The 15,399-nt window shown below is 43.9% G+C and overlaps 1 protein-coding gene across 1 annotated transcript in view; it reads right to left on the reverse strand.

Moving 5' to 3' along the window:
* Positions 1-13,564, reverse strand: part of LOC124556573 (monocarboxylate transporter 3-like) — a 362,125-nt gene extending 348,561 nt beyond the window's left edge. The window contains exon 1 of the mRNA XM_047130532.1: positions 13,411-13,564. Coding sequence (XP_046986488.1) covers positions 13,411-13,451 — 41 coding nt within the window. The 5' untranslated portion in view covers positions 13,452-13,564. The remainder of the gene's footprint in view (positions 1-13,410) is intronic.
* Between the last annotated feature and the right edge of the window lie 1,835 nt (positions 13,565-15,399).

Raw genomic sequence — 15,399 nt, forward strand, 5'->3', positions numbered from 1 at the left:
TCCATCGATTCGTTCTTGCAATTTTCGATAGTTATTAGCTTCGAGACGACGCTGCCAGTGGGCTGATAAGCCGAGGTTTCATCAGTATAACAAGTTTTATGCTCAGAAAAAACTGAACACGTTGGACATGTTACCCATTCTGTTTAACTGATCTTCCGACTCTGACAGATTTACAATGTCATCAACAAACCTCAAAGTTTTCATTTCTTCCTCTACAGCTTTAATTCCCTTTCCAATTTTATCCTCGGTTTCCATTACTGCTTGTTATAGGAACAAGTTGAGTAACATCGGGATAAGCTAAAGATCTGTCTCATTCTGTTCTAAATTATTGCCTTCCTTTAACGTCCTTCGACTCTTATAACTGCAATATAGTTTCTGTACAAGCCGTAAAGAACATTTCTCGTCTTCTACTGTATCCGCGAAAACTTTCGAATTTGAAAGGGTACATTCCAGTGAACACTGTTGGAAGCTTTTGCTAAATCCTCAAGTACTACAACTTTGGGTTTTCCGACCTTCAGTCGGGCTGCTAACGTAAGTCTTTAAGCCAGTATTGATTTGCGTGTTCCTAAAGTTCTCCCGAACCCAAACTGATCTCCTGCAAATTCGGCTTCCATCAGTCTGCAGCTCGTGGTCTTATGGTTAGTGTTGCTGGCTCTCGATTACTGGGCTCCGGGTTCGATTCCAGGCTGTGTTTAGGAATTTTCTTCGCTTGGGACTGAGTCTGTGTGTTGTCTTTATTATCATTTCATTATCATCGATGCACAAGTGGCTGAAGTGGCGTCAAATAAAAAGACTTACACCAGGAAGTCTAACATCCCAGATGAGACTCCCAGCCACTAGTGCCATAGGCACATTTCAGTAGCACCATTCTTCTGTAGACAACTCGTGTCAGTTTTTAGCAACTATGAGGACTTACTAAAATTGCAATTCGGTAATATTTCTTTCCGGTTGGTCTGCAGCTTGCATGAGGTCGAAGAACGACGTATTTTATTTTAAGTTTTTTTGCAGCCAAAAACGACGTCAAAAATAAATTTACAAGGTCACGCAAATAAATAACCTGATCATATCATAACAAAAAGATAATCGACCTTTACGCTCCAAGATGCCTTATGGACCACGTCATATCAACTAAGTCTTAAGCGTAAAGTGCCGTATGCAGGCACAGACTAACATAGACGTAAGGAACAGTATTATATTTATTATACCATCTTCACAGGTACACCTCAATACTACAAAATGTCGAAAATAGCTCGCCGTGTAACTTGTATCACTACGAGTAGATAAATAAATACTACAGCAAAAAACTTGTACTTAAAATATGTCGTTCTTCGGTAATATTCACACCTGTCAACACCTGCTCCTTTAGTATTGGGATTATTACATTCTCCTTCGAAGTATGACTATATTTCGCCTGGAAGAACCGGAGCATACCATTCATTTTAAGGTTTTCTATGTTTCCGCCAGATAGTTTATGGTGAATGCCAGAACGGTCGCTTTCGAAAGGCTTCAGCATATTTCCTGCCTCATCTTTGTCTGTTCCGAGGTTGTGCTTCGCCTCTAATGACCTCATCGACGACGAAACATCGAACACAAGTATACCTTTTCAGCGATGGACTGGAAGAAAAAGGCCGCGTGGCACATTGACAGATATGTGAGGTCCCGAAGCGCTGGCGCGTGCTATTAGGTACTGAGTGACTGTTCAGATTTACACAAGCAAGAACGGAAATAGAAGAGCGAGACAAACAGGGGCAGGGCAGAGCCGCCCGCCCAGCTTTCTACACACATCAAATTTAATGAGCTTCTCGAACCGCGGCGCAGCGTTTCCCCCGTAGAGATCCAGTTAGGTAGCGCCGCTGAGGCGTTTTATGTAACGCACACGCCAGATCGCTTTCGTTCGCCGCATTTGGACACCCAGTTGCGGCGACTGGCGTGTGGAAGTCTCGTGATCGAACTCCTGTTACGCTAATACGATTTTTTCAGTTGATACGTACTGATATGGCATGGAGTTAACGCAGTCCTCTTCCTACGTACTCGGAGGCCTGACTCAGCCGATTTTAATAGAAATGTTCATGTTTCTCATATGGAATTGCGGCTGAACGTAAGAATGGCACCGTATCAGGTAATCGACATTCCAGCTCTTCTTTCAACGATGCGTCTTGCTTCCTTTTCAAAATGCGCCTCTCATTGTGCTGTTAAATATTCACTGTGTCTAAAGTTACCAATAATACGTGTTTCAGCCTTTACCTCGATATTGAGAAAGACGACGAAATGATTAAGGCACTCAGCTAGCATTCAGGAGGAGCAAGGTTCAAAGCTGGGTCCTGGCATGCAGACTCAGGTTATTCGTGGTTCCCTTAAATCGAATAGGATTAACGGATGATTCCTTTCAAAAAGAGGTAGCCGATTCTCCTTCTCAACCCAGTTCTATGACCCCGCTGCCGACGAGGTCTTAAACTCTACTTTTTTTTCCTTTCCTACTGCCGTTTCGACTATTAGTTCAGCAACAAATATGCGAATCTCTGACACCAGTAGGGCTTCCATTTGCTGAAACAAACATTATCAGTGTAATGCTGGTCGCAGAAATAAGGCTGGCAGCTGCACGCTGAAGACTTTTTTCTTCAAATTATAAAATTTTTACTACTCCATTCTGAGTCTATTATTTAATGGTTCGCTCAGAATTTTATTTCATCATATCTAACACCAGTGATAATCGTTTCATCATCAAGGCGTGTTCCCACCCAAAAGAAAAGGAGCAACTCTTAACCTCTACCCAGTCCTTCTAATTAGTTGATCGTACGCCAACTAGGGGCAATTAATCGACAGAATATCGTCCGGCAGCTTCATCTCCAGCATCATATAATATGAGGAAGCTGCCGCTTAGCCTTTATGTGACCCTTGCACTCTTTTACCTTTCTCTTACCAAATCGGAGTGAGCGTGTAGCTAGCTCCATGTGAATATAAATATAAATGATACCTCTAAAATATTAGGTAGAGACTGCGCTCAAACCATAAATGTTCGTGAACTCAGTGAGACGCTATATATTTGCATCTTATTTGTGGCTCAGAGGAAATCACTTCTCGAGTTCCTGGGTTTGTAGGCATTTTTCACACCGTAGACCACAATGAACTGCTAAATAGGTTAAAACATTGTGGAATTAAAGGTAAGGCAATCAATTGGTTTCTGTCTCATCTGAGCAGTTGGAAGCGGCCCACACTTCGTTTTATATATGTGCTTAAGTATTATTGTTACAGATACTGGCCAGGAAATCGCGTTACGGAGGGAAGCAACACTTCATTCACAGTTAACTGAGTGACCCTTGGAACAAAAGAGAGTGCGTCCAATTTATTACACAAAATGTTATTCACACTGACTTTTAGCTTTCTTAAAATGGCGGCACCATTAGTGAAGCACAAGACATAAAACATCTGGGAATGCGGATAGGCAGAATGCCGTCGTGGGCAGTACCTATTTACTGCATCCAACAGAAGCTGAATGCAGCAACATTTGCGATTACAATATTGCGCACAGCCAGTTCCGGTGATAGACTGAAATATGTTTACTTAGCATGCTTTCATTCCTTGAAGTTATGTGGGATAATATTTTTGGGATACTCAGCACATGCAGAAAGAACAATTTCTTTTTCCTACGAATACCTACTCTACAGAGGCTACCTCCCATTGTATTACATGTTAGGGTTTCTTCCCATTCCATTCTCGTATAGAGCGCTGGAGGCATGAATGCTTGAATGCCTGTGTGCATGCTGTAATTAGTGTAATCTTGTCTTCGGCGTTCAAACGGGAGCGATATGCTCGGGGCTGTAGTGTATTTCTAGTTTTCTCACGTAATATTATTAGTTGAAACTTTCTTAAGCTTTCGAGGGATAATTGACATATATCTTCAAACATCTGTCATTTCAAGTTTCTTAGCGTATCCGCGACGCTCTGCCGTGGGTCAAACAAATCTGTGACCGTTCTTGCTGTCCTTATATGTATACGTACAATTTCGCCTACTAATCCTACTGGGTGTTGTTGACACACACTTCAACAATATTCTAAGACGGGCAGCGCATCTGTACAAGATGACATGCTCCGTCCTCCCTTCCAAGAAATCTTCATTCCTGTCACAAAGCCGGCCGTGGTGGCCGAGCGTTTCAAGGCGCTACAGTCTGGAGCCGCGTGACCGCTACGGTCGCAGGTTCAAATCCTGCCTCGGGCATGGATGTTAGATTTAAGTAGTTCTAAGTTCTAGGGGACTGATGACCTCAGAAGTTAAGTCCTATAGTGCTCAGAGCCATTTTGAATCTGTCACAAATTTCCTATAATACTGAATGTGATCGCACTTTCGTTAATATGAGTCGGTGTAATACTGCGTAAAATGATTTTGCAAATAAAAAATTACTTCGTCTACTTCACTGTCTTGATCCGTGCCTTTCAGAATATCATGTGAGAAAGAGAGAGTTTGGTGTCGCGTGACCGATGTTTACGGAATCCGTGGTGGGTGGCACGGAGAAGTCATTATGTTCCAGATACTTCATTACGATCGAGCTCAGAATATGTGCTAAGACTCTAAAAAGATGAATGTCAGTTATATTGGTCGGAAGGTTTGTGGATCACTTTTCCTGCTCTTCTTGTGGACTGGTGTGACCTAAAGCTTTCTTCCAGCTACTGGGAAATTCTTTATTCGAGAGATCTACGGAGTATTATGATTAAGAATGGAGGTAATTCAGACGAAAAGGAAAAGTCTAAATAGTTTTCATCTACAGCCTATCCCCTTTTGGATACCAACCAGCCCGTCGTGGACTTAGATCGAGGAGGAATTTCCTGAATGAAACGGAATATGCCATTAATAAACCTTAAAAAACAGAGTAGAAATATGAAAAGAAAGAAAGTCCACCTCCGGGATTGGTATATACCAAAGAAAGAACTTTACCAAGGGCATACAGAGGTGTGGAACATATGAAGATCTTTGAGCAGACTGCGTTCCAGAGTTGCAAGAACCTGAAGCAACGTGAATAAATGGGGATTATCAGACGAACCGATCTGTGGTGTTTTCGACAAGAGCACACTACAAACCACCTCAGGGATTACGCCCAAGCACATGCACTATATGCAATATTTTGATGCTTCTGATACGATTAAATAAATATAGCTGAGATGTTAATACAGACTCTGACAGAGATTCCATCAAGCTCAGGGGGTCTTATTCAATTTTAATTATTTTATTCAAAGCCATTGACACTGATATCTGTATTGCTAATTTTACGTGGTGCGAAACTTAAACTGAGACTGTATGCCTTGACTTTTCTTTGTAACGGAACATTTGAAAACGAAGTTGAGTAATTCTGTTTATGGTTTTCTACTTTTAATTTTGGCTCTCCAGACTCTAACTTTGCTGCCAGTGACAGTTTTTATTTATGAGAGCTCTTTCGGTATGGGTCTGCTACGGTTTCACCCAGTGTTCTTTTGAGAGCCAAACGCGTTTCATTTAGCATCTCCCTATCTATAACCCTATGATTTGTTTTATACCTATTGCGTACTGACTGTTTCTTTCAAAGTTTCTTTACGTGACTGTATACTATGGAGAGTCCTTTCTCTATCATGAACTGTTCCACTATGTACATGTCTATCAAAGGCTTGGTAATCTATCCTTCTAAAAACATTAAGCTCCTACTTACTTACGAAAGGTAGGCTATCCTGAACCAGTTCCTATCAAAGTATCGGAGAAACGAATAGACCTGCGTGGCGCCTGACATGACTTGATTTTTACGCTGCTTTCCACACCAGTGCATATCACAGATTACGTGAAAAACATGTGATTGTCACTTCAAGCTGCGAATTTTACTGACTCTTATTCTATCTCATATCGTGAATTACTTTGACAACAGTCATAGCAAACTACCACAGAATGGATGTGTGCCTATATCTACATTATAACGGAAAATCCGACGTCCGCAAGCTAGAGGCCACTACTGCTACACCGTGGCGAACTGCCTACAGCACGAGGCAATACTAAATATGTAGAAAGATTATCAACAGCTCCAGATCAACAACACGTTAACAAAATTCTCTGTCTGACACGATGGAGAGAAACAAGGCCCAGTGACTATCTCAGAGTATTTGCTGAAAAGATGCTAGTTGTAAGGCAGAAAGAACACGTAGTCCTTAACGACCTGGCTTTGAGCACACAATCTTTCTTTTTTCGAGGAAAGGAAATAAACTGGTAGAAAGTATCACAACTGACGCGAACGGAATCGTGATAACGTTTATCACATTCTGCCATTACTAAAGTAGTTAGTATTAATAGCAAATCGACCACGAAAGCTTTTGGCAGCTGTAAGGAGCTTCAGTAAGCCTCGGAATTCAACGAGGATTATCTCTGGTATCATCAGTCTTGTTATAGAATGTTAGCTATGTCCTTATACAACGCAGACAGAGTTGGCCGTATTCTCCCATACGATTTTAGTCTGGTCCGTTATTCTCACGACAGATAAAGCTCCAGAACGAGAAAGTGAGAGACATACAGAACTCTCTGTGGCGATATGAAACTTTTATTTCCATTTCTATCCTCTTCTATGCAGAAAAAAGCTGTGAGATATACCACATTGATGACAGCTCCTGCTGCCTTACAGATGGCAGTGAGGTCATTCGTTTCTTATTGGATTACCATTATCATATCGTTGAAGGATTTACTCAGTGATTTCGGCTAAAGGCTTTAAATTCAACTAAATGCCTAGGAATTGCAATTACAAACAACTTAAATTGGAAAGAACACATAGAAAATGTTGTGGGGCAGGCAAACCAAAGACTGCGTTTTATTGCTAGAAAACATAGAAGGCGCGAGAGACTGCTTACACTACGCTTGTCCGTCCTCTTTTGTAGCGCTGTGCAGTGTGGGGTGCTCGCCAGATAGGCTTAACGGAGTACATCAAGGATGGCAGCGCGTTTTTGTATCATGGAGAAATAGGGGAGAGAGTTTCACGGACATGCTACAGGATTTGGGATGGGAATCATTAAAACAAAGGCGTTATTCGTTACAGCGGGATGTTCTTACGAAATTTCAATCGTCAGCTTTCTCCTCCGAATGCGAAAATACTTTGTCGACGCCGACTTACATAGGGAGAAGCTATTATCATAATAAAATATGGGAAATCAGAACTCACACGGGAAGATATAGGTGTTTTTTTTTGTGCGCTGTTCGAAGGTGGAATAATACAGAATTAGTGTGAAGGTGATTCGATGAACCCTCTGCCAGGCACTTAATAGTGATTTGCAGAGTAGCCGTGTAGACGTAGATGTAGATGTAATGTATAGATGTTGATGGTCACAGAGATAGATGTGGAACGTGAAGTCAGTTCTCAGTTCTCTGTTAGTGACACAATGTTACAGAAAACACACAACTAGGCATAATAATATAATACGTGGTTACAAAAAGCCAGACTGAAAGTAACACTGAAATGAAGTAATTATTGTATGAAGAAAATATTATTTAAAAATTTCATTTTATAGTAAGTCGTTAACAATGAGTGACGGGAGAGGAAGGTGTCTGCAATGGTCTAAGAGTAGTAGTAACCATTACCATAATTCATCTAGAACTATTTCGGAAAACCTACGAAAACTCAAGAAGGGGATCAGGCAAAAAATCCTTGTATCTTCTTTGTAGAACAACTCTCATTCTTCCCAGCGTATTTTAGTAACTCAGAATTCTAATAACTCAATGAGACCATTATGTAACATTTACAGATTCGTGTCACGTTAGCACAACTGAGTGAACCTAAAGTGTTCCTGCAGCAAACATACGGGATACCTCAAGAGGAAAGCCTTCTGCTTGGATCTGGAAACCTCGGTTTACCTCAGTTACTGTATAAGAAATCGGAACCTATATCTTGCAAACTCCTCCTTACTTTTTTGTACGATACTTAAGGATGTGTTTGCAGCATAGAGATCATTTCTCTATCTTGTGCTCATTGAATGGATGCGACTATTGTTTGTGAACAAGTTTGTGCTGTCAACAATAAATCTCACTCGCGACTACACTGGTGTCCAAAATTAAAGCAACAAACCGCTGTTTCTCTGTCCTGTGTCTAATTCACGATATAATCAAACAGACTGTCAACCAGATGTCCGTACGATCGTAGTTTGCATGGAAGATGGCATTCCGGTCAACGGAAAACCATGCCATCGATGACGTCAGGACATCTATGAAACGAGGTAGTGTTTGCCGCGTAGTCCCACGGCCACAATCTCTGTGTACAGTGTCACAGACGATGCAGTATGGCACAGAGAAGCTGCCTACCAGATTCTCTGCGGTGGAGGGCCATAGAAAGAAAGGAAGTAGGATAGTCACAAACTGATGTGGCCCGATCGCTTAATGTGAATCGTTCTGTTGTTTCTCGGATGTAGCGACAGTTTATAAAGACCGAATCTGTAACCTGAAGACCAGGGCAGGGCCGACCACGTTTGACTTCAGAAGAGAGCACCGTTATTTGGCGGTAGGGGCAAGACAGTACCGCCTTAGTACTCGACGGCAATTGACATGTGAACTCGCAGCGTCCACTGTACAAGTTGCGCCGAGGTAAGCGGTGTGCAGAAGGCTTTGGCAAAGTGGCCTTTACTGTCAGAGCCCTGCTGTTTGTCTGTCTCTGATGCGTCTTCACAGAAGGGAACGTCTAGAGTGGAATCGTCAACATGCCACCTAGACGGTCTAACAGTGGGACAATGTTGTTTTCACAGATGATCCCCGATTTAGTTTGCAGAGTGATGCTCGATGGATTCGTATCTGGAGGGAATGTGGAACACGATTTCGGGACTCAAACATTGTGGAAAGAGACCGACATCGAGGAGGATCCCTAATGGTGTAGGCAGGTATTATGCTTACCACTCGAACCCCCACTTCATGAAACTTCACGGGTGAATAAGCAAGGTTTAACTGCTGTCAGGTATCGTGACGAGATCTTGGGACCTCATTTGCGGCTGTTGCGAGGTGCTGTGGGGACAGGCTTCGTACTGATGAACGATAATGCTCGACCTCATAGAGCACGGGTGGTTGATGTTTTCTTGGAAACGGAAGATATTGCACGGATGGCGTGGCCTGCTCGCTCTCCCGATTTGAATCCCATAGAGCATGTCTGGGATGCACTAGAGGGACGGCTTGTGTCACATCAGAATCCACCAACCACTCTCCAAGACTGTGAGCAACTTTGCAGGTTCAAGCGGCTCTGAGCACTATGGGTCTTTTAACAGCTGAGGTCATCAGTTCCCTAGAACTTAGAACTACTTAAACCTAACTAACCTAAGGACATCACACACATCCATGCCCGAGGCAGGATTCGAACCTGCGACCTTAGCGGTCGCGCGGTTCCAGACTGAAGCGCCTAGAACCGCTCGGCCACACCGGCCGGCAACTTTGCAGGAAGAATGGGCGTTATTACCTCAATATGAGACTGATGACATCATTCACAGCATGCCCTGTCGTTGTCGGACCTGTGTTGTTGCCAGAGGTGGTCACACCCCATACTGAGCACATTAATCAGTTGTATGTGTAAATCTGTTAAGTTTCAACAAAACAAAGAACATTTTTTTCTACCGTTATGCATGTTGCAGTTGTTTACGTACTGAATTTTTGACATTGTTTCCACTTTGCTATTACCTGTTTGTGCTGTTTTGTGGCAAAATAAAAGCAACCTTGCAAAATTTCCGTCTGTTGCTTTAATTTTGGGCAACAGTGTACATGCATGCATGTAGATGTAGAACATCCATCTGGTGGAAGTGATTTGTGGGAACCTAACATTGCCTTCCTTGAGAGGTAAAAAGGCAGAGTAATTCCGAAGATATTAATTTCTGTCATTTAGATGTGACTATAAGGAGAAGGGAAGGGCTATTAGCCGGCCGCGGTGGTCTAGGGGTTCTAGGCGCGCAGTCCGGAACCGCGGGACTGCTACGGTCGCAGGTTCGAATCCTGCCTCGGGCATGGATGTGTGTGATGTCTTTAGGTTAGTTAGGTTTAATTAGTTCTAAGTTCTAGGGGACTGATGACCACAGAAGTTAAGTCCCATAGTGCTCAGACCCATTTGAAGGGCTATTAAGGTTTAACGTATTGTCGACGACGAGTCAATAGATATAGAGCACGAGCTCGAATTGGGGAAGGAATTCCGCCATTCCCTTTCGTGGGTAGCATCTCGACATTCGCCTTTCATGATTTAGGGGGATCACAGAGGGCCTTAATCTGGATGGCCGGACGGAGATTTGAACCACTATCCTCCCGTGCACGAGTCCAGATCCTTACCACTGCACCATCTCACTCGGTATGAGGAGAAGCAAAAGAGTCAACTCGTCTGGCATTTAAGAGAGCTGATGCACAGTGATTCTCTTTATCGATTGTTTTGTTAATCCATTTTTGATCGGAATTCATTTTTTCACCGATTACAAACGTATGATTTAGAACGTAAATTTTATTACTCGTGTTCGCAAATAGCACATGTAGATTAGTTTATCTGGACAGTCTCAGCATTTTTAGGGAAATGTCACCCGGTCGGCGTGCGTATACAGTGATCTGGAAATGGTTCACTCTGAACGACTCTCAGGAACGCAAACTGTTACAACTAAACGCTTAGCTGATCAGACCTCCTGAGGCTGTTGCCTTCGAGTCCCTCAGGACAGAAATGATTCAGCTACCCACTGGAGAATCATACAGCAGTTAATTTCCGAGAGAATAATTGGAAGATTCGCGTAGAGCTACAAGTGTCCAAGTGTTGCAGTTCAGAAGAAAGAGTTGTTGCTTGCGGGGGCAGTGGCGGGAACGCCCTGGCCGTCGGCACAACACAAGGCTGGCTGTGGAGCCATTTCCAGGAGAAAGGACCCCTGAATTGACCTGCGCCGCTACCTGGCCTGCTGGTTAACCTCGGCGCGGGAGCACGATAATACCGGTAGTCACCTGCGAGTGCTGTGCGGAAGGTCACGGGCTCCTCGCCTCACAGGTGCCACAATATTTCGGTCCACAAAATCCAGTGAAAGATGTTAATGGTGGCCGAAGCGCTGAAACCGAAAGCGTCTCAACTGTCATCAGTTGCGTTTACCACACCGTCGTTCGATGTTCTGTTGCTAAGAAAAGAAGCTCAGAATAACCATAACTGCTAGTAAACTTGTTCAGAAAACTGTCAAAATCACTTATCTCCCCTTATCCAGACGTGCTTGTGAGCGGAGGAAGCAATACGGTGTAGCGGTTACATGCGCTGCTTGCGTTCCACAGACTCCAACTTCGACTGGCGTGGTATGTGCGTTTCGTATTCAATAAATTTCTTTGACAGCCCTCCGAAGGAACACAGTAGATGTTTGTGAACAAAAGTCGCGGCTGCCTCAGTCTTGCGGAAAATGAGCTACTGCTCTGACACGTGTCGTCTATCTTCCTGGTTTTTGCGAAATGGCGTCAGGCATATGGCACAATGTTGGCGCCGGCCGGGATGGCCGAGCGGTTCTAGGCGCTCCAGTCTGGAACCGCGCGACCGCTACGGTCGCAGGTTCGAATCCTGCCTCGGGCATGGATGTGTGTGATGTCCTTGGGTTAGTTAGGTTTAATTAGTTCTAAGTTCTAGGGGACTGGTGACCTAGGAAGTTAAGTCCCATAGTACTCAGAGCCATTTGAACCATTTTGAACAATGTTGGCGACGCTATCACTTCCTCCTCCAAACCCATGTAAGTCCTAGCGGAGCTGTAGCCAATGCGGTGGAGCAGATATCATGGCTTTTACTTGTGACCTGAGAAGGAGCCAAATGTCTGCCTACAGTTCTGTTTAACAGGAGATCCAGGAAAAGTGCTCGTATTCGAAGTGTTACGGAAGCTATCATAATTGTTTTAACAAAAAAAATGTTCAAATGGCACTGAGCACTATGGAACTTATCATCTGAGATCATCAGTCCCCTAGAACTTAGAACTACTTAAACCTAAGTAACCTAAAGACATTACACACATCCATGCCCGAGGCAGGATTCGAACCTGCGACCGTAGCGGTCGCGCGGTTCCAGACTGAAGCGCCTAGAACCGCTCGGTCACACTGGCCGGCAATTGTTTTAACACAACCAAGGCATGAATAAGCGTGTATGACTTAACACGTAATTTTAATCGGTTCTTAATTTCTATGTTTTGGGTACAGTTTGCTATTTATAATCACATAACTCCACCTAACAAGTGTAATGAAGATGAAAGTTATAGACTGGTGACAATGATTCCCTCTGTTGGCAGTATTAGAGGCCGCGCACGAAAACATGTGGAAGACACATGAGGCATGGCATGTGCGTTCAAGCAAGGAAGCTGTCGGAATAAACAGGCGAAAAAAGGGTGTTTGCGTGTAATTCTTTACAGTGTATAAGTCCAAAATCTGAGTTCGTTTTCTTAGGCTTATGGAAATATAGTAAACTATTTCGAGAAGCCTCTACACAGAAAAGTATTCCAAAAAATTCACGCTTTCTGTGAAAAGTGTCGAGGAAAACATTATCGAATACAGCAGGAATGAACAGATACTTCGCTCGATAAGCGTTCTATTTTGTTTTTTTGAACACGCCTCAAAATAAGGTACCTATAATTTTAACAGTCCGCTAATGATTTGCCTCTATTTTCATTGTAGTGATGGAATTCTCTTTTCGGGTAGAAAAGAAAATCTAGATAAACTCGTAAATTCACAACTAACAGAAACAGCGGCAGTTCCACTTTCTATTCATCATTATTGAAGACAAAAGTAATCCCTTACATCAAGAAATTTTCGAAACTCAGAAGAAATATATTCTTATTATTTTTGACGAATGTGTTAGTAGGTACAATGCTGTGGCGGAAACAGAACATTAACACTGTCTTCATGTGTCGTTTGATCCCATGAAAGGCGTTCGGTATCGGTTATCTGCCGTCAGAAGTGGTCACAGTGATTCGTCGACAAATTCGTGTGACTGGAATAGACAGCTGTGTGTGCCTCTGCAGACTTAGATGCGGTCCTTTCCCAGACGAATGGTAGAGTCTACAAAATGAGATTTTTCCTCCAACTTCACAGACTGAATTGAACATACACTAACATATAATCATAATTGCTTATGTAGTCAGTTCTACTTTATCATACACCCGGATTTTCAGTTTCGTGTTCACGGGGAAAATGAGCGGAAAGAGAATAGACGCCAGAAGTAACAAAATAGAATGGTTGTCCCGACTGTCTCTACACTCCCAGAATAATAATCGGCAGTTGTCTGTGAGTCAGAGATTAGGAGCCGAATGTCAGACGGTCCATTAGCATACGTATGTGTGTAGCGCTGGGGGGCGGCGCACCGCAGCCCCCACGGCCCACGTGCTGCCGCCGCCTGCCGCCCGCCGCCTACCGCCGGCTTTCCCGCCGAAACACAGGCGAGCACGTGGCAGTGGCAGGCTTTCACGTACCTGTGGGCAGCGGCCGCTGCGTCCGCGTCGTTACTCGCCATGGCGTGGGGCGTGGGGCGTGGGGGCGCAGCTCGTCAGGTGGGGATCGTCCGCCGACAAACGCACATTGACACTCGGGCTACGCACTGTCGCCGCGTGTGTAGCGCGCTCGATATGAATATGCAACTGCGCGCCGCACCCGCAGACGGCCACTTTTAAAGGACGTGCGCCGAGCGCCAGGTGGAGGGGCGCGCCGCCGGCCAATCGCGGCCCGCCTGTGCGTCGCTCGGGCGCGCAATATTTGCTCGAGCCGTCCCTGCCGCACTATCGCCTCCACTATCGGCTCTGTCTTCACTGTGTCACACTGACACTACGCACCTCAGATGCTAACTAACGCCGCTAAACAAGTCCGTAACCGTCTTAGAGGTGCGAGGAGCATCGTATTGTAAAACGCGCTCACTATTGCACAGTGACGAAATACAGTTTTACGAAGATGAACAGTGGCAGCAGTAACCTGCAGTAGTTCCGTTCCCGCCAAGTCATCTTCAATGACTGCTGTAACGCGCATTCTTAATTTGGAAATGGAGGAATATACCTTTCAATCTTGATGAAACCCTGCGAGAAGACCAGTATCAGTTGCAAAGCGATTTAGAAAAGATTGCTGTATGGTGTGGCAGGTGGCAGTTGACGCTAAATAACGAAAAGCGTGAGGTGATCCACATGAGTTCCAAAAGAAATCCGTTGGAATTCGATTACTCGATAAATAGTACAATTCTCAAGGCTGTCATTCAGCTAAGTACCTGCGTGTTAAAATTACGAACAACTTCAGTTGAAAAGGCCAAATAGATAATACTGTGGGGAAGGCGAGCCAAAGGATGCGTTTCATTGGCAGGACACTTAGAAGATGCAACAAGTCCACTAAAGAGACAGCTTACACTACACTCGTTCGTCCTCTGTTAGAATATTGCTGCGCGGTGTGGGATCCTTACCAGGTGGGATTGACGGAGGACATCGAAAGGGTGCAAAAAAGGGCAGCTCGTTTTGTATTATCACGTAATAGGGGAGAGAGTGTGGCAGATATGATACGCGAGTTGGGATGGAAGTCATTAAAGCAAAGACGTTTTTCGTCGCGGCGAGATCTATTTACGAAATTTCAGTCACCAACTTTCTCTTCCGAATGCGAAAATATTTTGTTGAGCCCAACCTACATAGGTAGGAATGATCCTCAAAATAAAATAAGATAAATCAGAGCTCGAACAGAAAGGTTTAGGTGTTCGTTTTTCCCGCGCGCTGTTCGGGAGTGGAATGGTAGGGAGATAGAATCATTGTGGTTCGATGAACCCTCTGCCAAGCACTTAAATGTGGATTGCAGAGTAATCATGTAGATGTAAATGTAGAAGGTATCGTACTCTGAGGGATGGGCGGGTGGGATGGTCGTTTGCAGGTATGGCCCTCAGTCTGTATATACAGTGAAAACCGTTTTCGTGCTTCTCAATGCTCGCGTTCAAGCGAGAAGCCTTTGTGGCATCTCATCACAAGGTCTTGCAGCTTAATAGTCTATTTTACAATACTACAATTTCAGGAGCACTGGACATCAATACATTACCTTACCTCATCTCAAAGTCGGAATTTGAAGCTTCGACTTTGACATTAGCTGGAACACATCAAGCAGAGAGAAACATGAACTTTTTTTTAAAAAATTCTTTGGATGGTAATGTGGGTGATTTGCTTCTGCTGTGGTTAAAACAACGAAATGTGAGAGAAGACAAAAGAAACGAAGGGAGATTAAGATTTAACGTCCCGTCGACATGAAGTTCATTAGAAACGTAATAAACGCTCGGTGTGGGGAAGGAAATTGGCTGTGTGCTTTCGGAAGAACTATTCCGGTATTTGCCTTATGTGATTTAGAAAAATTATGGAAAACATAAATTGTGTGGGTGGGATTTGAACTTCTGTCCTCGCAAATACGAATCCAGTGACTTCACATTGCGTCACCTCGTTCAGCGAGGG

The sequence above is a fragment of the Schistocerca americana genome, chromosome X (assembly GCF_021461395.2).
Source record: "Schistocerca americana isolate TAMUIC-IGC-003095 chromosome X, iqSchAmer2.1, whole genome shotgun sequence".
NCBI classification, from domain to species: Eukaryota; Metazoa; Arthropoda; class Insecta; order Orthoptera; family Acrididae; genus Schistocerca; species Schistocerca americana.